The sequence below is a fragment of the Rousettus aegyptiacus genome, unplaced genomic scaffold (assembly GCF_014176215.1).
Source record: "Rousettus aegyptiacus isolate mRouAeg1 unplaced genomic scaffold, mRouAeg1.p scaffold_m13_p_7, whole genome shotgun sequence".
In the NCBI taxonomy this organism is placed as follows: Eukaryota; Metazoa; Chordata; class Mammalia; order Chiroptera; family Pteropodidae; genus Rousettus; species Rousettus aegyptiacus.
This window is the reverse complement of record NW_023416310.1, coordinates 107198290-107225390: the sequence shown is the minus strand read 5'-3', so window position 1 is coordinate 107225390 and position 27101 is coordinate 107198290. Positions and strand designations below refer to the sequence as shown.

The 27101-nt window shown below is 37.4% G+C and overlaps 1 protein-coding gene across 1 annotated transcript; it reads left to right on the top strand.

The window, feature by feature from the left end:
* The first annotated feature begins 1675 nt into the window (after window positions 1-1675).
* Window positions 1676-26016, top strand: LOC107512280 (butyrophilin-like protein 3). The gene is made up of 8 exons (XM_016147663.2): window positions 1676-1724; window positions 2893-3240; window positions 21425-21700; window positions 23185-23302; window positions 24043-24059; window positions 24566-24592; window positions 24885-24911; window positions 25397-26016. The coding sequence occupies exons 1-8, from the start codon at window positions 1676-1678 to the stop codon at window positions 26014-26016; spliced, it is 1482 nt and encodes a 493-aa protein (XP_016003149.2).
* The last annotated feature ends 1085 nt before the right edge of the window (window positions 26017-27101 follow it).

Here is a 27101-nt window from a genome sequence, read left to right as displayed (position 1 = left end):
TGTCATAGTTTATATTAGAGTTCACGCTTTCTGTTGTGCACTCTATGGGTTTTAATAAATATCTAACATCATGTTTCCTTCATCATAATATCATACAAATAGTTTCACTGCCTTAAAATTCTCATGTGCTTCCATTCATTCCTCCTTTTCATCTAACCTTGGACAGCTGATCTTTTTACTGTCTCCAAAGTTTTGTCTTTTCCAGAATGTCATATAATCAGAACCATACACACATACAGCATGGAGCCTTTTCACACTGGCTTCACTTATGCTTTTAAGATTTCTTCATAACTTTTCATGGCTTGATATTTGACTTCTTTTTAATCACTGAATACTATGTATTGCATGGATGTACCACATAGTTTGATTGTACACTCGCCTTTTGATGGACATCACTTCCAAGTTTGGGCAATTATGAGTATAGCTGCCATAAGCATCTGTGTGCAGAGGTTTTTGTACAAATGGGTTCTCAACTCTTTAAATTAAATACCAAAGAGACAATTGCTAGATCACACGATAAAATTGTTTCGTTTTGTAAGAAGCTATCAAACTGCCTTCCAAAGTAGCTGTACCATTTTGCATTCTCGCCAGCAATGATGAGTGTTCCCATTGCTTCACATCCTCATCAACATTTGGAGTTGTCCATGTTTTTGATTTTAGCCCAAATTTATTAGTTTTACTATTGTTCTATTCTACTTTCTAGCTTTTATTATGATTTTGTTGTCACCCATGAGTTACTTTAAGTTATGTTATTAATAATTTCTAGAGTTTCCATGGTTTTAAATTGCTTTGTACCTTAATTGCATTATGGTTATAGAATGTGTATTTATAGTGGTATCTGTGGAAGCTGGTTTTCTGATTTAGCAAGTGAGCCGTCGCTCTTTGTCAGTTTCACGTGCCTGACAAAACTGCACACTCTCTAACCGTGGGTGCTCTGGCTTAGTGTATCTAATGAATGACCAGTGAGTGGATCTTTGCCTTTCCCCCAGACCTAACTTGAATTGCCAATTTTTCTAATACTTTGTGTACTTGGTAACAAATGTTTTATATTTTTCTAGCAAGTTCTTTTCCTTATGGCTTCATAATCAGTGTCTTGGTCCTGAACTCAAGACAAGGGAGAGGACACAGTGTTACCTCAGCTGTGCCAGGAAGTGTTCACCTCACCCGAAGTCGATTACTACTTGTAGAATGACACCTATCTGACCACCCATCCTACGACCTTCTGCTGGGACAAGCTCTTTTTTAAGACTAGATTCCCACTCCCCAACCCCCATACAGTTCTACCTGCAAAGTTGAATATTAAAATATCCCTGTATCTGACATTCTCGTGCCACCTACCCAGGGCATAGTCTTGAGCAAGGACAAACTCCCTCCCAGGGTGCCTTGCCCCACCTTCTCTATCACTGCTTCCTTGGTCTAAGATAGATATTTATAGCCTGACAATAAATGCAGTGATTCGAAGTCCAGAGTCCCCTCTCCACTAACACATCAGCTATGTCTCTGTCAGGTGACTCTAAGAAGAATGGTGCAATTCTCCATCAGCTCGAGCTGTGACTCTTCATGGCTCCTCACCTCAGAAAGCTGGGCGGATTCCTCTTCTCTCTGATTAACCCACCTACCTGTCCCTGTGGTCGTCTGTTTCCGTAGACTGTGGTTGACTCTCAGGACACACCGCATGGCCCTTGTGCTCACTTTGGTTCTCAGTCTCCTTAGGCTGGGCTCAGGTAAGCCTTCCAGACTGGACTCTCTCTCTTGTCTTGTTGTTGCTCAACACTTTGATTTTTTTTAGCTACATGATTGCAGTACAGTGGGGTGGGAACATCTTTCTTGTTTGCTTTCTCCCCCTTCTCCTGACATCTATCAATGCCAGGGTCCGTGGGAAGCAGGGGTCAGTGCGAAGGACTTGGACACTGTGGAAACTGTGATAATGGCCCAGAAATAATGACAAAGAGTGCAGAAGAGGGACCCCAGTAGCAGAGAAGGGACACACAGAGCTAAGAGTCATGCAGGGGAGACTTGCAGAAAACAAATGCTTATCACATTTTATACAAGATAACAAAGAAAGTTTCAAAACAAAGATGAGGGTAAAGCCGTACCCAGAAAATACCCAGAAAGCTGTAACACCTGCTGACAAAACACTGGATGGAGCCCCATTCGGGCCAACATTAGAAAGTGGAGAAAAGAAATTATTACACAAACATGAAAGTACACTCCTTGGAAAGGATGGTCACAGCATAAATTCACTAGTGAGCAAATCTCTGAAATAAAAACTGCAAGATCTCCTTGTCACAGTGTCTTAGCATGTCTCTCAGAATTTGGCAGAACTAGTAGATGAAGAAAATAAGGAAGCACAAGCAGAGGGTTAACCTATGGACAAAGTCATTATTGCATTCATGAAACATTTACAAAACATAACCATGTGCTCAAAGAAACAAACTGCCCCAAACTGGATAATTTTTTGTTACCTACTCCCCTCCTGGAAAATGAGTCGTCTTTAGCTTTTAGCGAAGAAGATGAGAAGGGATTGTTGTGAGTTTGTTGTGAAGCAGGTGGGCAAAGAGGAGAGCCTGTGGGTATAGAGTCTCCTCCAGTCAGAGTGTCTGCATTCAGAAAGTGCCTCTCATGCCCCTGACTAACTTACTGAGTCTCTCGGAGACACTGTTTTCTCATTTTGGAAATTGGATTATCAATAACATACATCTGTCAGGATGTTCGTGAAAATAGAATGAAGTGACGAATGTGGAAGTGCTCTGCCAAGTGTAAGGACTGTTCAGATGCAAGTCATGGGTTTATGTTAATGATGAATGTTTCACCCCCAGGCACATCACCAGCCATGAGCAGGGCATACTGGCAGGGCCTTTGCTTGGTTATCTCTTGTGCTTCCTTCCACAGGCCAGTGGCAGGTGATTGGACCAGACAAGCCCATCCAGGTTGTGGTGGGGGAGGATGCAGTGTTCTCCTGCTTCCTCTCTCCTAAGACAAGTGCAGAGGCCATGGAGGTACGGTTCTTCAGAGAGCAGTTCTATGCTGTGATGCACCTCTACAGAGACGGGAAAGATCAGCACAATGTGCAGATGCCAGCCTATCGAGGGAGAACTGAGTTGGTGACGGACTCCATAGCGGAGGGGCATGTCTCCCTGAGGCTGGAGAAGGTCACTCTCTCAGACACTGGTCTCTACGGATGCTGGTTCAGCTCCCAGACTAATGACCAGGAAGCCATCTGGGAGCTGCAGGTATCAGGTCAGTAGCTTATTTCAGAGAACACATAACTTAGTTGTCACACAGAACCATCTAGAACTCTGATCTTGTTGTTGAATAAGGAGTTTAAAAAAATTTTAGGTCATTAAATGTTAGGTGGTTAAATTCTACACTATTTCTTTATTTATTCTGCCTTGTGTGCATAATTCTGTCATTTTTTATGTGAAGATTTATGGAACCACCACAACACCAACATCAAGATGCAGCTTTATTCCTTCACCACAAAGATGTCCTTCTGCTACCGCCTTATAGTCACACTAACCCTCCTTACCCACCAACATATCCAGCCCCCTAGCAACCATTTGATTTTTCCCCATTTCCATAATTTTTTTCATTTCTAGAATGCTACATAAATACAATTATACAACATATGACCTTTAAGATTGGCTTTTCCACTTAACATCATGCCCTTGAGTTGTCTCTATCAATATTTGTTCTCTTTTATTGCCAAGTAGTATTCTATGGTATCGATGTACCAAGATTGTTTAGCCATTCACCTATAGAAGGATTGTTTAGATTGTTTCCAGTTTTTGCTTTTACAAATAAGGCTTCCATGAACATTTATGTACAGGTCTTTGTATAGACATAGTTTCATTTCTCTGGGAGAAATGCTCAGAATTGCAATTGCTAGGTTGAATGGTAAGAGTAGGTTGAGGGTATTTTTTTAGCATTTATTTTTTTGAGTAGTTTTTAGTTTGCAAAAAAAATATGTATATATATATATGCCCTGTTTAGGCTTCCTTGCTAAACCTCTGGTAACCACTGATCTTTTTACCATCTCCATAGTTTTGCCTTTTCCACAATCATCATATAGTTATAATCATATGCTATAAAGTCTTTTCATACTGGTTTCTTTTAGTTATCAATACACACTTTTAAAATTAATTTTATTAAACTTATTGGAGTAACATTGGTTAATGAGATTATATATTTCAAGTGTACAGTTCTAAAATACATCATTTGTACATTGTATTGTGTGATCAACACCCAAAGTCTCCTTTTGTCACCATATATATATTTGACTCCCTTAACCCTCTTCTACCTCCCCCATCCCACTTCTCTTGTAACCACTATACCATTGTCTGTGTTTATGAAGGTTTTGTTTGTTTGTTTGTTTGTTTGCTTTTTCTTTTTTTGTTAGTTTGTTGCTGTCTGTTTTATATGCCACATATGAGTGAAATCACGTGGCTCTTGTCTTTTTCCATCTGAATTGTTTCACTTAGCATATTATTTTCAAGATCCATCCATACCGTTGCACATGGCAGTATTTTATCTTTCTTATGGCTGAATAATATTCTATTGTATATATGTACCATATCTTTATCCAGTCTTCCATCAAAGGACACTTACATTGTTTCCATGTATTAAATATTGTGAACGATGCTGCGATAAACATGGGAGTGAGAATATCTCTCAGGTAGCCTGTTTTCATTTCCTTTGGGTATATAATCAGAAGTAGAAATGCTGGGCCATATGGTAGTTTTATTTGTAACTTTTTGAGGAAACTCCATACTGTTTTCCATAGTGGATGAACCCATTTCCATATCCATCAGTGTACAAGGGTTCTCTTTTCTTTATATCTTCACCAACACTTGTTATCTCATCTTCTTGATAAATAGGTATAACAGCTCATTGTGGTTTTGACTTGCATTTCCCTCACAATTAGTGATGTTGAGCATCTTTTCATGTACTTCTTGGTCATTTGAATATTCTCTTTGGAAAAAAATGTCCTTTCAGTTCTTCTGCCCACTTTTTAAATCCAATTAAATTATAAATATATTTTTGTTATTGAATTGTGAGTTCTTTATATATCTTGGATATTAATGCCTTATCTAATATATGATTTGAAAATATTTTCTCCCATTCTGTAGGTTGCCTTTTCATTTTGTTGATAGTTTATTTTGCTGTGCATAAAGTTTTTAGTTTAATGTAGTCTCACTTGTTGATTTTTGCTTTAGTTGCTTGTGCTTTTGGTGTTGATCCAAAAATCATTGCAAAGAAGCTTCTTCTCTCTGTTTTCTTCTAGACATTTTACTCTATCAGGTGTTACACTTAAGTCTTTAATCCATTTTCAGTGATAAGATAGGGGGTCCTATTTCACTTTTCAGTGTGTAGTTATACCATTTCCCCAACATCGTTTGTTGAAGAAGTTATCTGTTCCCGATTGATCGTTCTTAATTCCCTTGTCAAATATTAGTTGACTGCATATGTAGAGGTTTGTTTCTGGGTGTTTGATTCTTTTCCGTTAGTCTGTGTGTCTACTTTTATGCAAGTACCATACTATTTCAATTACTATAGCTTTGTAGTATAGTTTGAAATTAGGAAGTGTTATTCCTCTGGCTTTGTTCTTCTTAATTAGAATTGCTTTGGCTATTTAGGTTCTTTTTGGTCGCACATGAATTTTAGGGGTTTTTTTCCTATTTCTGTGAAAAATATCATTGGAATTTTGATAGGGTTGCATAGAATCTATAGATGGCTTTGGGTAGTATGGACATTTTAACAATATTAATTCTTCTACCCATAAATACAGAATACTTTTCCATTTGTTTTTGTCTTCAATTTCTTTCATGAAAATCTTGTAGTTTTCACTGTGTAGATCTTTTGCTTCTTTGGTTAAATTTATTCCTAAATATTTTATTGTTTTTGATCCTATTATTAATGGGATAGTTTTATTTCTTTTTCAGATATTTAGCTGTTAATGTATAGAAACATAACTGATCTATGTTGCATTTACATCATGCAACTTTACTGCATTTCTTGTAGTCAGAAGGCTAGAAGAGAGAACTTTCATGCATGTGTCACTCAACATACATGACTGGCCCCCAACAGGAAGAGATGGACTTTGTACCTCTGACAGGACGTGTAACTATTTTACTACCTCAGTAGGAGGAAGAAAAAATTCCTCTTTGCCCAGTAAAAGCTCAGCCAATGGGAGACTGCTATAAGTCAGCCAATGAAAAGTCACTATACTTTGAACTTTCCATTTCCTCCAATGGACTTTTCATTTACAACTGCTCTTCCCTAGTCCATTAAAGAGCATTCCTCCGCTTTGCTTCTCTGGAATTGTGTTTGATTTGCCATTAGGCCTCATGTCCTGAATTGCAATTCTTTGGGGTCCCCAAATAAATCCATTTTACTGAAGAGATATCTGACTGTTTTTTAAAGATCAGTAGTTGATTGCTTCCAACAGGTTTTTTTGTCTAGTCTTTAGGATTTGCTATATATAAAATCATATCATCTGCACATAACAATTTTACCTTTTCTATTTCAATTTGGATATATTTACTGCTTTGTCTTGCCTAATTGCTCTACCTAGAACTTACAGTACAGTAAGTCTCACTTAACATTATTGATATGTTGTTCTTGGATACTGCAATTTTAAATGAAACAACATATAACAAAACCAATTTTATCATAGGCTAATTGATATAAACAAGAGTTAAGTTCCTATGGCATATTTCTGGTCACAAAAACATCACTGAACTTCTAAATAAAGACCCAAAACACTTCTAGTGTCAAATTTTAAAATGAATGTGAGCTATACATACCTTTAAAAAAGAGCAGTAGTATAAACAAGTAAGATAATTATTTTCAAACGTACTCAATCCAGTTCAGGGTAATGAGTGGCTGGAGTTTCTCTTGGTATCTCTAGGTATAAGGTGGGAACCAACTCTAGACAGGAAGCCATTCCATCACAGGGTGCACTCACACACACACCCACACTCACTCATACTGGGACAATGTAGACATGCCAGTTAACACAAGGTGTGCATCTTTGGGATGTGGAAGGAAGTGGAATACCCATAGAAAACCCATGCATACATGGGAAGAATGTGCAAACTCCACACAGACAGTGGCCTCAGCTGGGAATCATCTTTTTTTCTCATCAATGTTATAACCAAATGACATTATTCAAGGACCTACTGTACTGAATTGAATAAGATTATAAGAATGGGTGCCCTTGTCTTATTCCTGATCTGAGAGAAATTTAAAAATTTTTTTTACAATCAAGTATAATGTTAGCTTTGTGTTTGTCATATATGGACTTTATTATGTTGAGGTAGGTTCCTTCTATACTCAATTTATTGAGGTTTTATCTTTTTTTTTCTTGTAAATGTCTTTATTTTTTAATTGTTTATTGAGGTAACATTGGCTAATACAATTATATAATTTTCGGTGTATATTATCATTTCACATCCGTATATTCTGTTGTGTGTTTACCACCCAAAGTCCAGTTTCCTTCAGCTACCATATATTTGATCTCCTTTACCCACTTCACCCTTCTCCTAAACCCGATATTTAACCCCCTTTACCCCATACAGCTCCCCCCTTCTCCCCCACCCCACTAGTAGCCACTATGAGGTTTTTACCTTAAAAGGTCATTGCATTTTGTCAAATGCTTTTTCTGCATCTATTAAAATGATGATATGATTTTTATCCTCCATTCTATTAAGAGATGTATAGCATTTATTGTTTTGCGTAGGTTGAACCATCCTTGCATTCCAGGGATAAATCCCCCTTGGACATGATGTATGATCTTTTTAATGTGCTGTTGATTCAGTTTGATTTTTTAAATTTTTTTCTGATCTCTATTTTACTTATTTCTACTCTGATCTTTGTTATTTTCTTCCTTCTGCTAACTTTAGGCCTAATTTGCTTTACTTGAGGTGTAATGTTAGGTTGTTTATTCTTAATCATTCTGTTTTCTTGCTATATGCATTTATCACCCTATAAGCTTCCCTTCAGAACTGTTTTTGCAGCATTTCACATGTTTTAATATGTAGTGTTTCAATTTTCATTTATTTAATTTTTTTTACTTCCCTTTTGGCTTCTTCTTTGAGCATTGGTCGTTCAGCAACGTGTTGCTTAATTTCAACATATTTGTAGATTTTCTAGCTTTCTTCAGTTGTTGACTTCTAGTTTCATTACTATTGTAGTTAGAATAAGTAGTTAGTGTGATTTCAATCTTCTTAGACTTGTTTTACTGCCTATTATAGTATGTATAATAGGCAGAATATTCCCTGTGAGCTTGAGAATAGATATTCTGCTGATGTGGAATAGATGTTTCTCTAAATGTTTGTTAGTTTCATTGGGTCTTATGACTGATTCAAATTCAATGTTTCCTTCTTGATTTTCTGTCTTAATGATCTAGCCATTGCAGAAAGGGGCATATTGGAGGCCTCCCCTATTACTGTTATCTATTTCACACTTCAGATCTGATAGTATTTGCTTAATATATTTAGGTGTTTTAATGTTGGGTGTGTATATTTATGATTGTTATACATTCTTAATGAATGACCTTTTTATCATCACATATTGACCTTCTAAGTCTCTCGTTACTGTTTTTGGCTTATTTAATTTTGTCTGATATAAATGTAACTATCCCTGCTCTCTTTTGGTCTCCACTTGCATGAAATATCTTCTTCTATTCCTTTAGTTTGCTCCTTTGTGTGATCTTAAAGCAGAATTGAATCTCTTGTAGGCAGCATGTAGTTGGGTCTTGTTTTTCTTATCCGTCCAGCTATCCTGTGCCTTTCGACTGATGAATTCAATCTATTTATATGTAGAGTAATTATTGATATATGAAGACTTACTAGTGTAATCTTATTATTTCTTTTTGGCTGTTTTATAGTTTCATTGTTCTTTTTTTTCCCTTTCTTGCTGTTTATCTTAATGAATTGGAGATTTTTCACGCCAGCATGCTCTGATTCCCTCCTTTTTATCTTTTGTAAACCTTCTAGATTTTTGCTTTGTGGTTATATGAGACTTACATAAAATGTCTAATGGATAAAACAGTTTTAACCTGATAGCAATTTAACTTAAAACACTTGCAAAAATTCCACTTTTTTTACCACCATTTGTATTTTTTCAATTTTTAAAATTTATTTATTTACTTATCTTTCATGGTGACATTGGTTACCAAAATCCAATAAGTTTCAGCTGCATACTTTAACAGTAAAGCACATATATATTTACACTGTGTGTTTACCTCCCATAATTTGATTTATCTTTATCATCACATATTTGCCCTCTTTACTCCATCTACCTTCTCCCTCCCCCCACCCCCTATCCTCTGGTAACCACTACTCTATAGTCCATGTCTATGAGTCTCTGTTTGTTTGTCCTGTTAATTTGTTGCTTTTAGGTTTATATCCCACATATAAGTACTATAATGTGATTTTTAGTTTTTTCTGTCTGCTTTATTTCGCTTAGAATGATTATCTGGAGGTCCATCTACATTGTCGTAAATGGCAGTATTTCACCTCTTCTAATGGCTGAGTAATATTCCTTTGTATATATGTACCACAGCTTCTTTAGCCAATCATCTATCATAGGACATTTTGGTTGCTTCCATGTCCTGGCCATCATGAATAATGCTGTTATAAACTTCAGTGTGCAAATATCTTTTCTGATATAGATTTTCAAGTCTTTTGGATAAATACCCACTAGAGGGATTGATGGATCATATAGTAGATCAATTCTTAGTTTTTTGAGGAACCTCAATAGTGTTTTCCATAGTGTCTGTATGAATGTGCAGTCCCACCAGCAGTGTATGAAGATACCTTTTTCTCCGCACCCTCTCCTACATTTGTTATTACTTGTCCTGTTTATTATAGCTATTCTAACAGGTGTGAGATGGTATCTCATTATGGTTTTGGTTTGCATTTCCCTAATAGCTAGCAATGTTGAGCTCCTTTTCAAAGATTTGTTGACCATTTGTATGTCCTCTGTGGAGGAGTGTCTGTTCAGGTCTTCTGCATTCAGGTCTTCTTCATTTTTTGATTGGATTGTTTTTTTTTTTGTAGTTGTTATTGAGTTGTTTGAGTTCTTTGTATATTTTGGATATTAGGCCCCTATCGGAGGCACGCTTGCAAATATACTTTCCCATTCAGATGGCTGTCTCTTTAACTTGTTCATGGTTTTTTGTTTTTTGGTTTTTTTTGCTGTGCAAAAGCTTTTTAGTTTGATGTAGTCCCATTCATTTATTTTAGCTTTTACTTCCCTTGTTTTGAGGTCAAATTCAAGAAATCCTCTTTAAGTCTAAGGTCCTTGAGTTTAATTTCTATGTTTTCTTCTATGCATTTTATTGATTCCGGTCTTATAGCCAGGCCCTTAATTCATTTTGAGTTAATTTTGGTGTGTGGTAATAAACAACAGTCTAGTTTTATTCTTTTGTAGGTGGCTTTCCAGTTTTCCCAGCACCACTTATTGAAGAAGTTTTTCTTTCTCCACTGTATGTTTTTGGCTTTTTGTCAAAAACTATTTGCCCATATAAATATGAGTTTACTTCTGGACTCTCAATTCTGTTCCACTGGTCTATGTGTCTGTTTTTCTGCCAATACCATGCCGTTTTGATTGCTGTCGCTTTGTAGTATAATTTGAAGTGGGGCAGAGTGATGCCTACAGCCTCATTCTTTTTTCTCAGGATGCCTTTGGCAATTTGGGATCTTTTGTGTTTCCATAGAAATCTGATGATTTTTTCTTCTACTTCTTTAAAAAATGCTGATAGGATTTTGATGAGGATTGCATTAAATTTGTATAATGCTTTACATAATATGGTCATTTAAACTAGGTTGATTCTTCTAATCCAAAAACATGGAATATCTTTCCATTTCTTTGTATCTTCTTCGATTTTTTATAATAGGGTCTTGTAGTTTTCATTATATAGGTCCTTCACATGTTTCATTAAATTTATTCCTAGATATTTTATTCTTTTTGTTGCAATTGCAAAAAGAATTATTTTTTCCACTTCTTTTTCTGACACTTTATTATTAGAGTACAGGAATGCTATAGATTTTTGAATGTTGATTTTGTATCCAGAGACTTTACTGTATTTCCTGATTGTTTCTAGTAGTGTTCCTAGTAGTGAACACTACTAGATTGTTTCTAGTAGTGTTCCTAGTAGTTTCTAGTAGTGGAGTCTTTAGGATTTTCTATATAGAGAATCATGTCATCTGCAAATAGTGACAGTTTGACTTCTTAGTTTCCTATTCAGATGCCTTTTATATCTTTCTCTTGTCTGATGGCACTCCGTAGGACCTCCAATGTTATATTGAATAACAATGGCGATAGTGGACAGCCCTGCCTTGTTCTTGATCTTAGAGGGAAGGTTTTTAGTTTTTCACCATTAAGTGTAATGTTGGCTGAGGCCTTGTAATAGATGGCCTTTATATTGTTAAGGTACTTTCCTTCTATACTGATTTTGTTGTGTTTTGATCATAAATGGATCATAAATCGAAAAAGATACAAAGAAATGGAAAGATATTCTATGTTGAAGGTTTTTTCTGCATCTATTGATATGATCATATGATTCTTATTTTTAAATTTGTTTATGTGGTGTATCAGATTAACCAATTTGCATATGTTCAACCATCCCTGTGACTCTGAGATGAAGCCAATGGGATCATGGTGTATAATCTTTTTCATATGTTGCTGCATTCGGTTTGTTAGTATCTTATTAAGGTATTTGCATTTGCATTCATGAGAGATATTGATCTATAGGGGTTTTTTTGTGTATGTTATCTTTACCAGGTTTTGGTATCAGAGTAATATTGGCCTCATAAAATGAGTTGGGATGTATTGCCTTTTCTTTGATTTTTTGAAAGAGTTTCAGGAGAATAGTTATTAAATCTTCTTTGAATGTTTGGGAGAATGCACTGGTGAAGCCATCTGGTCCTGGACTTTTTTACTTTTTGGTAGGTTTTTGATGGTTGTTTCTATTTCTATGCTGCTGATCAATCTGTTTAGATTTTCCAGTTCTTCTTGATTCAGACTAGGAAGGTTATATCTTTCTAATTACTGTTCCATTTCTTCTAGGTTATTAAATTTGTTATTATATACTTTTTCATAGTATTCTTGCATGATCCTTTGTATCTCTGCAATGTCAGTCGTAATTTCCCCCTATTTTATTCCTGATTTTGTTTATTTGTGTCCTTCTCTTTTTTCTTTAGTGAGTCTAGCTAAGGGTTTGTCAATTTGATTAACCTTCTCAAAGAACCAGCTCTTTGTTTGTTCTATTAGGGTTTTTTTTTTTCGTTCTCAATTTCATTTATTTCCACTCTAATTTTGATTATTTTTTTCCTTCTGCTGACTTTACACTTCATTTGTTCTTCCTTTTCTAGTTCTTTAAGATGAAGCGTTAAGTTGTTTATTTGGACTTGTTCCTATTTTCAGAGGTAGGCATGTAATAATATGAACTTTCCTCTTATGACCACTTTTGCCATGTCCCAAAAGTTTTGATATGTTGTACTATCATTATCATTCATTTCTATGTATCCCTTGATCTCTCTTTTTATTTTTTCTCTGACCCAATTATTCCTCAGTAGTATGTTGTTTACTCTCCATGTAGTTGTGGTTCTTCCTGCTTTCTTTTTGCAGTTGATCTCTAGTTTCAAAGCATTATGATCAGAGAATATTGTTGGTATGATTTCAACCCTCTTATATTTGTTGAGACTATCTCTGTGTCCCAGTATGTGGTCAATCCTTGAGAATGTTCCATGTGCACTAGAAAAGAATGTATAAGCAGCTGTTTTGGAATGGAAGGCCCTGTAAATGTCAATTATGTTCAATTGGTCTAACATGTCATTTAAGGATGTGTTTTCCTTATGGATTTTCTATTTGGATGATCTGTCCATATCCAACAGTGGGGTATTTAGGTCCCCTACTATAATAGTGTTTTGGTCTGTTTCTCCCTTTTTTGTTAACAATTGCTTTATGTATTCCGGGGCTCCCTGATTGGGAGCATAGCTATTAATCAGTGTTACGTCTTCTTGGTGCATGATTCCCTTTGTCATTATGAAGTGTCGCTTGGTATCTTTCTTTACCTTTTTTATTTTGAAGTCTATTTCGTCCAATATTAGTACTGCTACTCCTGCTTTTCTCTGAATGCCATTTTCTTGAAGTATCATTTTCCACTGTTTCACTTTGAGTCTATATTTGTCTTTGGAGCTGAGATTTATCTCTGGGAGGCAGCATATGGTTGGGTTTTGTTTTTTGATCCATTCTGCAACTCTGTGCCTTTTTATTGGTGAGTTCAGTCCATTTACATTTAGAGTGGTTACTGAAATATGAGGTCTTCTTATGACCATTTTATCTTTTGCTTTCTGGTGGCTCGGTGTTTCCATTGTTTTCTTGCCCTTGTGTTTCTGTTTTCTTTATTTTGGTTGGCTTTTGTGGGTTTTCCCTCTGGTTCTTCTTGTTTTATGTTATATATTTCAGTTCTGAATCTTGGTGTGTGGTTATCATTACAAATATGTAAATATGTAAATATATATATATATATATATATATATATATATATCTTTACGCACAGTTGTCCATTTTCTTCTGCTCATACCTTATCTCCATTCCCCTTTGTGAATATGGATCTTTGAATCCTCCCCTTTTCAGTCATTGTTGTCTCAATTTGTCTCTATGTATGCTGAACATTCATTACTATCTTGCTATAGCAACTCTCTTCTTATTGTTGAAACTTATAATGCCCTGTTCTTAGTAAGGGTTGCACTCCTTTGCTTCTATTTGTCTGATAGTCTCCTTACTCCTAATTATGGTTTTGTTTTGTTTTGTTTTTATCATTTTGTTTTAGGTGTGCTGACCCCTTTCAGTATTTCCTGTAGTGCAGGCCTTGTAGTGGAGAGTTCTCTCCATTTTTTTTTTTTTTAATATCTGGAAAGATCTTTCTTTCTCCTTCATATCTAAAGGAGAGCTTAGCTGGATACATTATTCTAGGCTGGTAGTTTCTTTCATTTAATATCTTTAATATTTGATTCCACTCCTTTCTGGTTTGTAAGATTTGTGCTGAGAAGACCAATGACAATCTAATGGGTTTTGTTTTATAGGTTACTTTCTTCTTTTACCTGGCTTCCCTCAGAATTCTATCATTGAATTCTGTCATTGGCTTTGTCATTGATTTTTGATAATTTTAATATAATGTGTCTTGGTAAAGGCCTTTTTGAGTTGAGATAATTGGGTGTTCTGTTGACTTGAATTCCAAGCTCCAGCTCATTCCTTAGATTTGGGAAATTCTCATCCACTGTTTTTCTGAAAATGCTTTCTAGTTCCTGCTCTTTTTCCTCACCTTTGATAATACTCGTTATTCTTATGTTTCCTGTCCTGATGGTATCAGCTAGTTCTTGTATTTCTCTTTCTTTATTTCTCTTTCTTCAGCTTCTCTCTTCTTCCTTCTGATTTATTTCTAAATTTCTGCCTTTGATATCACTGATCCTTTCCTCCATTTGTTTGACTCTATTTCCCAAGCTTGGTATTTCATTCTTCAACTCTTGCAGTGTGTTCTTTATCTCCAGAAAGTCCGTTGTGCTCTTTTTGAGGGTTTCAATCTCCTTGCTAAAGAACTCATTCTGCTCACTAGTTGTTTTTTCTATTCCTGAAATTGTTGATATGACTCGTTTCGGAACTCACTGAGTTTTTTCAGAAGTACTATCCTGAATTCTCTGTCATTTAAATTGCATTTTCTGTGTCTGTAAGCTTATTTTCTGAAGATTTTTCTCTGTCTTTCTGAGGTGCCTTGTTGCCTTGGTTGTTCATGGTGTTTAATGGACTATTTCTCTGCCTGGGCATCAATGGAAGTGTATTCTGCTTTTTTTTTTCCAGAAAGAAGATTTATTATATAAAGGTCTGTCTTAAGACTGTAACAAAGAAGGCGCTTTTCTTTTGGTTTCCATTAGGTTTCATCTAAGCCTCTTGGATCTTTGCTTTTATAAAGCCTTAATAATGCTTTTTTCCCCCTTATAGATGTTTAATTGTGCTCATTATTCTCAGTCTCAGTTCCCGTCAGTGTTAGCAACAGTTTTGGTAGCATTTGCTCAGATTCTCCTGGGCTTCATGGTGTTGGTTCTCAGAGGATATGGTGGCGGGCTCTCTGGGTTGGGGGTTGGGAGCTGTGGCTCATCCTCAGTTTTTTAATCACAGCTTGTAAAAATAAACTGTTGTTTCTCTGTGGTCCTCCTTCTCTGCTTTCTACCCTGATTATTGGGCTCAGCTGTCAGCCATGTGGAGCTCACAGAATTCCCAGGCAGGGTTGTTCAGGGAACTCGCCACAGCTTCTCCCCTCCTCTTCTTACTACAGGGAACTCCAGAGGCTGCAAGAGGCAGCTTCTTTGCTTCTCCCAGTCCACTGCTTGACACCTGAGATTCTGACCTGTGGTAGCTCTTATGTGCAGATCCCATGCTCAGATGTGTTGGTGCGCAGTTTGGGTGTTTTTTGTTGAGTTTTAGATGTTCAGCTTATTGTTGTTTCAAGGGAAGCGATCTGGGGATGTCTCTCACTCCTCCATATTTCTCCATTCTCTCCCCCTTTGTATTTTTGATGTAACAATTTGCCTCTTTTCATACTGTTTATTCATTAGCAAATTATAGTAGCTGTGTTTATTTAATACTCCTTTCTTTTCCCTTCATTTTATAGTTAAGTGGTTAACACACATCCTGTTGCAGAGTTAGCATTTTGTAAATTTGATTGTATATTTAGCTTTGCTAGTGTGCTGTATACTTTTGTATGTTTTCATTTCGCTGGTTAGCATCTTTTCATTTCACCTTGACTTCTTTTCAGCATTTCTTGTAAGGCAGGTCTAGCGGTGATAAAGTCCTTTAGATTCATTTGGGAAACATTTTCATACTCTATATGATTTCACTTATTTCAAATTTGTTGATGTTTGTTCACGAGCCAAGATATGGCCTATCTTTGTGATGTTTCATTGGCATTTAAATATGTGTTCTGCTGTTGTTAGGAAGAGTATTCCATAATGTCATTTAGATTTTGTTGATTGATTATACAGTTCAGATATTTTTCATCCTTACTGATTTTTCTGTCCAGGAATTCTATCAATTGCTAAGAGCAGGGTGTTGAAATTTTCTACTGCAATTGCACATTTTAAATGTTCTGTCGTTAGATGCATACCTATTTAGGATCATGATATTGTCTTGGTGTATTCATCCTTCTATTGTTATGTAACATCTGTTTTCATCTCTTGAATTTTCTTTGTTTTGTTATATACTTTATTCGATGTTAATATAGCAACTCTTGCTTTCCAAAAATTAATGTTTGCATGTATATGTAATAAAGATCTGATTTATTCTATGATATTTTAATTCTGACAAGCTCTCGACCCATACTACTACCCCTTCCTGATTTGCCTTACAGCTGGGCAAGCTGATAAGAATGCCCTGAGACTCCCTTATTTGTTTTCAGTGAGGAATTCAAATCATGGAATCCTTGTCCCACATATAAAGGAAATCTTAACAAAGCCCATCCCTCTAACCACAGTAAAACAAGCCAGTCTCTTATCTTTCCTTTCTTATGTAATTTTCAGATATTTTGGGGAGCCTGCTCTCTCTCCCCAGAAAGCCTCATTATGTGAGTAAAAAACTTTATTATACCTTCTTGGTGCATGTATGAGGTCATCATTCTTGACATCTGCACAAATTTTGAGTGAGGCAGGGGCAAGAAAAGAGACCATCTGGAGGGTGACCACAACAGTATATACGTATTTCTACCCTTTTACTTTTAGTCTACCTAAGTCATTGTATTTGACATGAGTTTCTTATAGACAGTATACTTGAGTCTTTTTTTTTAACCTATTCTGCCACTTTCAACTTCTAATTGGTTAATAATGAATTTATTTAGACAATTAACATTTAAGTAATTATTGCTATTTAGGGCTTATGTATGCCATTTATGCCTGCTTGCTTCCTCTGTTTCTCCATTTGTTTCTCTCTCTCTCTTTCTCTCACTGTCTCTGTCTCTCTGTCTCTATGTCTCTGTCTCTCTTTGATTCTCTGTGAGTTATTAGGATTTTATTTTGACTAATTGTAGTATTTCGAACATATCGCTTTGTATAATTTTCTTAAAAGTTGCTCTGAGCATTACAATGTACATAAATATTTTATCACATATTACTGGCATTGACATTTTGTTACTTTAAAAAAAATGTGGGACCCTTTACCTCTGCGCTTTTAAAATAACGTTGCCTAGAGCACTACATCGGGTTATAACTTTTGTTTCAACCATCAAATAAATTTTCAAAACACATGAGGATAGTCTATTTTATTTTTGCTCTCTTCATTGTCTTTTTCTTCCTTCCTAATGTTCTAAGATTCCTTCTTTATCAGTTTTTTTTGTTTAAAGAATTTCCTTTAATGTTTTTTCTCATTTTAAAAATATTTTTTATTTAAAAACTAAAATTTATTTAGTTTATATCTATTTTTAAACATTTTTTAATTTTTAAATTACAGTTAACATGCAATATTGTATTAGTTTCAAGTGTACGCCGTAGTGGTTAGACATTTATATAATTTACGAAATGATCACCAACAAATCTAGCATCCATCTGACACCACACATAGTTATTACAATATTATTGACTATATTCTCTATGCTACACACTTTAACCATTCTTTATGGCATTAGCAAGCAACAAATTCCCTAGTTTTTCTTCATCTGAGAATGTCTTGATTTTTCCTTCTGAAGGACAATTTTCCAAGATATAGGATTTCCTGTTGACAGTTCTTTTGTCACTTAAAAGAAATTGTGACACTTCTTTGTGGCTTTCAATGTTTCCGATGAGAAATCTACCATTCAAATTGATGTTCTTATATCTGTTGTAAATCCTTTCTCACTGGTTGCTTTCATGATTTTTTTCTTTATCTTTAGTTTTTGGAAATTTAATTTTTATCCATCTAAGTGTGGATTTCCTTGGGTTTCTTTTCTTTCTTTCTTTCTTCTTTCTTTCTTTCTTTCTTTCTTTCTTTCTTTCTTTCTTTCTTTCTTTCTTTCTTCTTTCTCTCTTCTTCTTCTTCTTTTCTCCTCCTCCTCCTCCTCCTCCTCCTCCTCCTCCTCCTCCTCCTCCTCCTCCTCCTCCTCCTCCTCCTCTTCTTCTTCTTCTTCTTCTTCTTCTTCTTCTTCTTCTTCTTCTTCGTATTTGCTTGGTTTCTTAAAACTGTTGTTATATGCTTTTCACCAAATTTAGGAGTTGATCAGCCATCATTTCTTCAAATAGTTTTTCAGCCAAGTTATCCCTTCCCTCCCTTTCTGAGACTGATGATACAAATGTTTGCTATTTTGTTAAGGTCCTGGGTTAGGAGGTGTATTTTTTTTAAGTACTATTTTCTTTTTATTGTTTGAATTTGGTAAATTCTATTAATCTATCCCCACATTCACTGACTCTACCTTTTGTCACTTCCATTGTAATATTGAGCCCATTAGGTATATCTTTTATTTGTTATTGTATTTTTCAGTTACAAAATTTCCATTTAGTTCTTTTAAAAAATAAATTATATGTTCTGATGAGGTATTCCATTTTCATTTTTTCAAGAGAAATTGTAATCATTTTTTTGTTGAAGCATTTTAATGAGAGCAATTTAAAAGTCTTTGTCAGATAATTCCAATCCATTTTATCTCCGCATTGGCATGAGTCAATTGTGTATTATCATTTATGATAACCACATTTATCTGATTTTTTTATAATGAGCAATTTTTAATTGAAACCTAGACATTTTGGCTATTATGTTATGAGACTCTGGGTTCTATTTGAAGCTTCTGTTTTAGTAGGCAATCACCTTGTTTAAGTTTAGCACTCAGGTCCTTGTTCTGCTGTTGTCAGTTGAGGTTTCAAGGACAATTTAATTTTCAGAGCCTTTGCTGTATTATTTTGATTTGCTTATTTTATTGGTGATTCTGAGGCTCTCACCGATCTGTCCTAGTATTGCCTGTTTGAATAGATGGTGCTTCCCCAGGTCAGACTCCCTAGTGATCTGATTCAAAGGGCCAAGGAGCTCATTCCCTAGTTCCTTGTCATTGAGGTTCCTGCTCAATCCTTTGGAAGGCATCTCTGGGCCCATTGGGCAATCTGGGAGAGGAGTGAGCCTACATGTGCCACCTTCTTTTACTAGGTAGGAAGGGGATTATAAGATGCTCTGCTGCTGTGTCAGTAATCCAGTAAGTGTAAGTCCATTTTTCTTCTTCCATCTTTCAAAGTTCCCCTCTGGTTGCCTTTTGTGTTATTTCCAGGATTTATAGCTTTTCTTAGTGACAGAAACAGAGAAAGAGAAGTGTAAACTATCTTATTTGAATTCTTTTACTGGTTACGCCATCATTCCTTCTTTTATTTATTCACTCAATAATGATATATTAGGCTTTGTGCACTAGTTTTGAGTACAGCATATGAAGGGAAAGTTCTGTTCGGGGTCACCCATGTAAGGAATGTTCCTCTGTGTCTCCCAAGTCGTAAGTCAGGGGGTTGGGCTAAACATTCCACAGCCTCCACTTAATCCTTTTCAATCAAACTCCCAAGAAGCCTCTGCTACTGGCTCCCTCTTTCTCTTCTCTTGCCCTTTTCTTCTCTCACTTGAGTAACCTCATTGGTTGCCTCCTGGTTACTCTTTTGCTGCTTGGGGAAGTCTCTGAGTTGCTGGTCATAACCCTATCCTGCTGTAAGCCAATCAACACAACCCTTCAGGGCTACACTGTCTACAGAGCCTATGGGGTGATATCCCACATTCCTTGAATTAATACACTCAAGCAACAGTCTGCCTCTGCACTTCCTCAGACCTTGTCTCCTACCTATTTTCTCTTGAACATCACAGTACAGAAATACTAAGTGCTTATAAGTTGTTTTAGTCAGCTAGGGCTGCTATAACAAGACCATTGACTGGGTGGATTAAACAATAGAAATTTATTTCTCCCAGTACCAGTGACTGGGAAGGCTAAGATCAAAGTGCCGGCCAGTTTGGTTCCTAGTGAGAGCCCCCTTCCTGGCTTACAAACAGCTACCTTCTCTTTGGGTCCTCAGGTGGTGGAGAGCAGGTAAGAGTGTTCTCATTTCTTTTTGTAAGGGCATAATAATCCCACCATGAGGGCTTCACTCTCATGACGTAATCACCTGTCTAAAGCTCCACTTCCACATATCATAACATTGAAGGTTAGGGCTTCAACATATGAGTCTGGGAGGGGCAAAAAATTCAGTCCATCACATAGGTCCTTAAACACATCATGCCATGTCTGCTTTCTGGCCTTCTCTGTGGCATGCTTCTTTCTCTTCCTGACTTGTTCAGCTACAAAATTTCCATTTATCTGACACAATAGGATACAAATGTCACCTACAGGAAGGTATGACTTTTTCTGACAATTAATTATACCACCTCCTCGACTTCCTACCTTGACTGTACTTCCATAATTGCACATTTCATAATGAAATGTATTTGTTTAATTTTCTCCCTGTTTAGTCAGTCTGGTTCCTGGCGAAAATCCTACCTGTGATTTTAAGGCTTGACCATAGGAATTACAAAGTCTTTACTTGACAAGCCTCAGAAGAAAAAGCTGCCTGCCCCACAGTAGCCTTGGTGCATAGCCAATGCATTGCAGTATCTTGAGGATGTATAGTCAAGGACTTCCATGCCTCTGCCTGTTCAAGCTCTTACACATATTTTCCTTCCTAGCCCAGGTGGCTTTATTCCTACACCTCTCTATCTGACGTCTGGGGCAGAGTTTTCTTCAGCTGCCACTGTCCAGGCCTCCTTATCAGGAAGAGGAAAGGAAACCTCGAAGACACTTTCTTCACTCTGACTCAGTACCCTGTAACTTTTCATAACTAGCCCTTTCCCTCACCCTCCTTCAAACCTCAGAGTCCATGAGACTGTTGGAGTCTTTTGTTCAGGGCTCTCTCAGTCATGACACAGCACCCACTCTGCATAAATACACTTGACTCTAAACTAGCATGCCATTTCATGGGGGAAATGGAGCAGGAAGGAGTTGTCATGTCAATATACTATGACAGTAAATTATGAAAGCCTTCACTGCTAGTTTATTTGGGATCATTGTCACTTTAATTAGCTAGTCTAACAGGTGACAGATCAGATCTCTGTCTCCTAGATGACTCATGAAAAGCTCCTCATTAGAAAGAGCTCTGTCTTTTTCACATTATATTTAGTGTTCAGGAATATGCAGGTATACAGTAGTTGTTCAATAAATGTTAACCGAACAATGACCATGGAAGGGCTTACAGTGGTGTTAATAAGTATGTATGTGTATGTGAGAAAAAATGAGAGAGAGGAGTGTGGGACATGTTTTTTTCATAAGCTTCATGAACCTGGCTCCAAACATCTGTGGCCTTGGAAGATGATCTTTGCTTTCATTCTTTTCCTGTTTTCTCCCTAGTTTTGGGCTCTGCTCCTCTAGTTTCTATGACAAGACTCATTGATGGAGGCATCCAGCTACTTTGTGAATCCTCAGGCTGGTTCCCCCAGCCCACAGTTAAGTGGAAAGATCCACAAGGACATGATTTGCCCTCTGACTCAAAGGCGAATGCAGACAGACATGGCTTATTTGATGTGGAGGCCTCCCTTATAGTCCAAGAAAATGCTGGGATCGTATCATGTTCCATACAGTACCTTGACCAGAGCCGAGAGGTGGAATCCAGGGTATGGATAAGAGGTGAGTGGGGAGGAGGTAGGGATACATGCTGTGTAGCCCAGAAGGAGACTATGAGCCTCTCTCTCAGGGTTGCTGTGTAGCATTGTTCAGGTTTAATGATTCATTTGGAAAGTCAAAGGTCTATGAGTTACAAAGATATCATAAATATTTGATTAGGTGGAAACAGAATTGTTTACATTTGCAGAGGAGTAGAATCAAATATTTCCTTTACCACATGATCATCTTCAAGATGCAACCCTCCAAAATCAACATAAAATTTAAGAATGCTAACTCAAGGAATAAGAAAAAAAGTTTATTCATTAAAAAACATACTTCTAAATAAGTACTAAAACATACTTTCTAAAACAGAATAGAATAAAAAGTAGATAATTTCAGGAAGGACTTAAAAATAATAGGATAATTATCGTAAACCCTAATATGTCAATAATCACAATCAATGTAATAGGAGTTAATTTGCCAGTTAAAAGACAAAAGGGGTCACACTGGATTTTAAAAAATCTCAATGGTTGTAATTCTTGAAAGAAAATTGTAATATATATGAATTATTCATTGAAACATTTTCAAAGTAGAAAAAGCATAGCAGGCAAATGTTAACCAAAGGAGTACCATTATAAATATATTAAAGTCAAGAAAAAAAGTTTTAAGAAAAAAGGCATTAAGATTGTTATTTCAGAAACATAAAATGTTTATTCACTAGAGAAGAATAAAACTTTGTAAATATATATGTACCTTATAATACAGCTCAAAATATATAAAACAAATATTAATGGAAAATAAGGATAAATTGAAATATCATGAGTTCTAAAACTGATTAAATAGTAGAAAAATTAGTAAGATTATAGAATACTTGATCTACAAAGTTAATAGTCCTAAACTAATAGACATCCTTAGAAGATTTCACCCACAAAAATCATTATTTTGAAGCACTCATAAAATATTTACAAACTTTCACCAGGTCCAAGCATATAAATTTGGAATCAATTTATCTAGTGCTAAGAAAACTCTATTAAGATTTTTGATAGAATTATATTGAATATACAGATCTATTCTGAAATAAATTATATCTTTAAAATATTGCTTCGTTTTATCGGAAAGAATTTACCTCACTCCCCTTATTTTAGTTATTCTTAATGTCTTTTAATAAAGTTTTATATATCTAATAAAAAATTTTGCAAACTCTTATGAAGGTATAGGAAATAGAAGTAACATTGCATGTAATAGCATGTGAAGGAAAGTCCATTCAAGCAAATGATGCTGGTGCAGTTATCTGTTTAGAAGAAAGTAAAACTGAACTTCTACCTTATTTAATATATAAAAATAAAATCCAGATGCAGCAAGAATTATGAAATACAACATTTTAAAAATGTAAAAAATTATAGAAAAATATCTTTTCAATCTTAGAGCATGAGATAGTTCCTTAAAAGAGAATCAAACTGATTTTACCATTCATGGGTCACTATGGGATCTGCGGACCTGTTTTTCAGAAGTGTTTTTCCAGCCCTTACCCTGGCGCCTGTCGTGTATTTTACTGGGAGTATTTGCTTCTGTCCTGTGTGTCGGTGTCATAGGTCTGACAATTTTCTTCCGTAAATTGGAAGGTAAGTGAAAGAGAGAAGATGGGCTTGCGGCTTATTCATGCATCCAGCAGGGATGGAGTAACCGATGCTCCCGCACACCTCCTAGGTCTGTAATTCAAGTCCTGGGCTCCAGGGTCTTATCACCTGGGCCACAGGAATCACAGTCTTCGCTACACTCCAGACTGGCCAGAAATGGCTCCCTTAAGAAACACCAGCCCCACAAGCCCATCTTCCTCACAGAGGGCCCATAATAAGGGAAGAATGATTTTCACTACCTACAGGGCTGACATAAATTTCTAACACCAAGACTCGAGTAAAAAAGTTACAATGTACTTAAAAAGACTTCATAACAAAAGAAATAAAAATGAAGATAAAAATATAAAATAATATCCAGTTTCCATAAAAGTTTTTATTGGAGGAATGCTTTTCCTCCTCTTTGGAGATGATACTACTTGTTGAGAATGTGGGCCATGATCCTACCCTCCCTCTAGTTTCTCTTCCATCACATTTTCCCTTCTCCCAAATAACCTCTATCTCCACCTCCACCGTATCTCAGATGTCAGCTCCCCCCTTCAGCACAAACTTTCCTGATATCTTGTCTTACCCCAGATAGTAGAGGGGGTGGTTGGAGACACAAAGGAGAGTGCTGGGGGAGCCTCCATCCTTTGCTCACAGCTTCTCCTCCTGAGCAATGAGCCAGGGTTGTGTTTGTACCGTACACACCCCTGTGTCCACAACTGGATTTTCTCTTTCTGTTTCAGGAAGAATCTGGGCAGAAACCTGTAAGTGTCTTATCATGTTCTGAGCCTTCCCCACAGTTCTCCTGGGTCCCTCCTGTTCCACAGTTTGAGGCATCGGTGTGCTGTCTCAGCTCCAGATCCAGTGGGAAGCATGGGCAGGCCAACAAGGGTAGCTGTTCACCCTCCTCAATCATTGACTAGTGAACAGATTTTCAGACATGTAGGGGGTTTAGGATGAGCATTGGGATCCTGAAATTGTGTGCCAGCTTTGCCCGTTGGTACATTCTTTGGGGAGAGGAACCATAGACTTCATGAGCTCTCTGAAGGGCGTGGACCCATAATGTCCTGTGTAGCATTTCCCTCAACCTCCCACCTGGCTTGGGACTTTGGGTCAAGCATTCCAGGCTTCTATCAGCCCAGGATATTCTGCTCTTCGTGTTCTGGAAACACCAGGAAACTGGGTGAGAGCGTTGTAGAGCTTTCCTTTCACACTCTCTCCTGGGCCTCTGATCTGTGACTTCAGCCTCCTCTGTGTTTTTGGTTTTCAGACTGGAGAAGGAAGCATGGAGCAGCAGGTGAGAGAAGCTATCTCCTCCACCCCTATTTACCTCTTTCTTACAAGTCCCTACTTTATGAATCTTACAACCTGAGGCCATGGGTCTCCGCAGAGACAGTCTTGTGATGGGAGCCCCAAAATTGTCTGCAGATTCTGGGGGAGGTGCATCTTGTAGAGAACCCCATGGTCTTCATCAGGTCTCTGGTGGATCCGTGATACCCCAAAAGGTTAACCACCCTTGGTCTCCCGTCTTCCTGCATCCTGCTCTCCGTGTGCGCACTGACCCTACTGTGCTGTCTGCTTGTTTTCAGAACTGAGAGATGCCCGTAAACATGCAGGTACCAATGCATGAGGGGGTGATGGTGGGAAAGAGCCTTGGGTGGGTGTGGGAGAGGGAGCTGACCAGTGACAGATATGGGCGAGGGTCACAAGCAAAGCTCCAGGGATTTAAGGGCACTAGTGAGTATGCAGGGGACTGGACTGAGGCAGGAGGAAGTGATGTTGCACAGGACTCAGGATGGGAGGAAGCGGGTTAGAGGTGCTGAGCAAGGTCTCACAAAGTCATAGTGAGCTTACGTGGAGGTGCAGTGGTAGGGCTGAAGTCACATACATGAGTTAGGACTCACAGTTGGGCATCTTCAAGCTTTAGGGCCACAATGGAGATGAGGCAGGGGCAGGGGAAGTGTCTGATGGAGACTCTGACCCTGAGACCTCGGCAGATCCTACCCCAAGCCAGTCTACCGTAGGAGGGGGTAACCTCTGCATCCAGCCCAGGTCCTTCTCTCCTACCACACCTTGTTTTCTCTCTCCTACCACACCTTAGTGGAAGTGACACTGGACCCCAACATGGCTCACCTGCAACTCTGCATTTCTGATCTGAAAAGTGTGTCCTATAGGAACACTCACCAGGAAGTGATCCTTTCAAGGAAAAGACTTCTAAGGAAGCATGTGGTGGCTTCTCAGGGATTCTGGGAAGGAAAACATTACTGGGAGGTGGACGTGGGGTTCAATAAAATGTGGTGCTTGGGAGTGTGCCGGGATGATGTGAACAGGGAGGTGACAGATGTGACTTTGTCTCCCAACAATGGATACTGGGTGTTAGGACGGGAGAGAGATGATCAGTATTTCACATTTGACCCTCATAGAATTATCCTCTCTCCAAGAACACACCCTACACGAGTGGGGATCTACCTGAACTATGAGGGTGGGGCCATATCCTTCTTCAATGTAAATGATCAGTCCTTCATTTATACCCTGACACATCAGTTTGAAGGGTTATTGAGGCCCTACATCCAGCATGATGTGAATGATGAGGAAAATGTGACTTCCACAGAGATTTGCCCAGTGTCCCAGGAATCAGAGAAAGAAGTGCCTTCTGACACAGACAACCTGGAGCCCTCCCCACAGGTGACCACACCCTTCCTCTCCAGGGCGATGCCCTGAGGAATCACACCTCACACTCTCGCTCCAGACATTGAGCTTCCTTTCTCTCAGGGTCCAGAGCCCTGCAGCAGACAGCAGGATGGTTTCTAGAGGAGGCAGCTTGGCCTATCTGTGTGGGATCAGGGGTCATGGCTGTCCTGAGGCAGGGAGGGAAGAAGGACAGTGCATTTAGTTTGCCACAGCTCTACACTGTCAAAGGACCTTTGAGAAGTAATGACCTATTGACCTATTGGGCTCCTCACCTGTTAAATAGGACAGGAATCCCCCCAAGTAGAGTGAAGAGGAAAGACTGTGAATGTGATCTGTGCTGCATCTTGTTGATGACCTGCTGTCAGCTGACGATGTGTTCTCTATATTAAACTTTTACAACATGATCTGTTTGTTTATTTCATATTGATTGGTTTTTCTCTATTCCAATTCACCTGTACAATAGTTATTCATTTTTTCTGTACCAAGCCCAAAGAATTTGATGAGGCAGGATGATTTCCCAATTCATTATATAAAGCTAACATTACCGTGGTACCTAAATCAAACAAAGATATTAGAATAATATGAAAGAAAAGTACAGATTTGTATCCGTCAAGAATATCATTGCAAAAATTTAAACAAAATTTTAGCAAATTGAATTCAACAACATGTTGCATGTATAATACATTACTGCCAATATGTCTGTCCTAGTAATGAAGGAATTATTTAATATTTAAACATTAACCAGTGTAATTCATCCCATTAACAGACTAAAAAAAAAACCATGTGACTAGTCAATAGCTGCAGCAAAAGAACGTTTGACATATTCAACAGCCATTACTAATAAATCTTTCAACAAAAAAGATATAGCGATGGCTAGTAAGCACATGAAAAGAATCTCAACATCCTTAGACAGTAAGAAAAAACAAATTACAGCCACAATGAGATACTATTATCACTTATGAGTAAAATGAAAAAGACTGATTATACCAAGTGTTGACGAGCATGTGGAGGGACTGAAAGCCCTGTACTCAGCTAATGGGGAAGTGATGTGGTACGATCACTTCGGAAAACAGTTTGGCAGTTTCTTTAAAACATAAACAGTCTGTTACTGTGTG

Excerpts from the sequence above, each read along its gene's own strand:
- LOC107512280 (XM_016147663.2), top strand. The coding sequence starts at position 1,676 with ATGGCCCTTGTGCTCACTTTGGTTCTCAGTCTCCTTAGGCTGGGCTCA. Across the intron at positions 3,241-21,424 it reads CTGGGAGCTGCAGGTATCAG|TTTTGGGCTCTGCTCCTCTA; the intron begins GTCAGTAGCTTA and ends TTTTCTCCCTAG. Across the intron at positions 24,593-24,884 it reads AAGGAAGCATGGAGCAGCAG|AACTGAGAGATGCCCGTAAA; the intron begins GTGAGAGAAGCT and ends GCTTGTTTTCAG.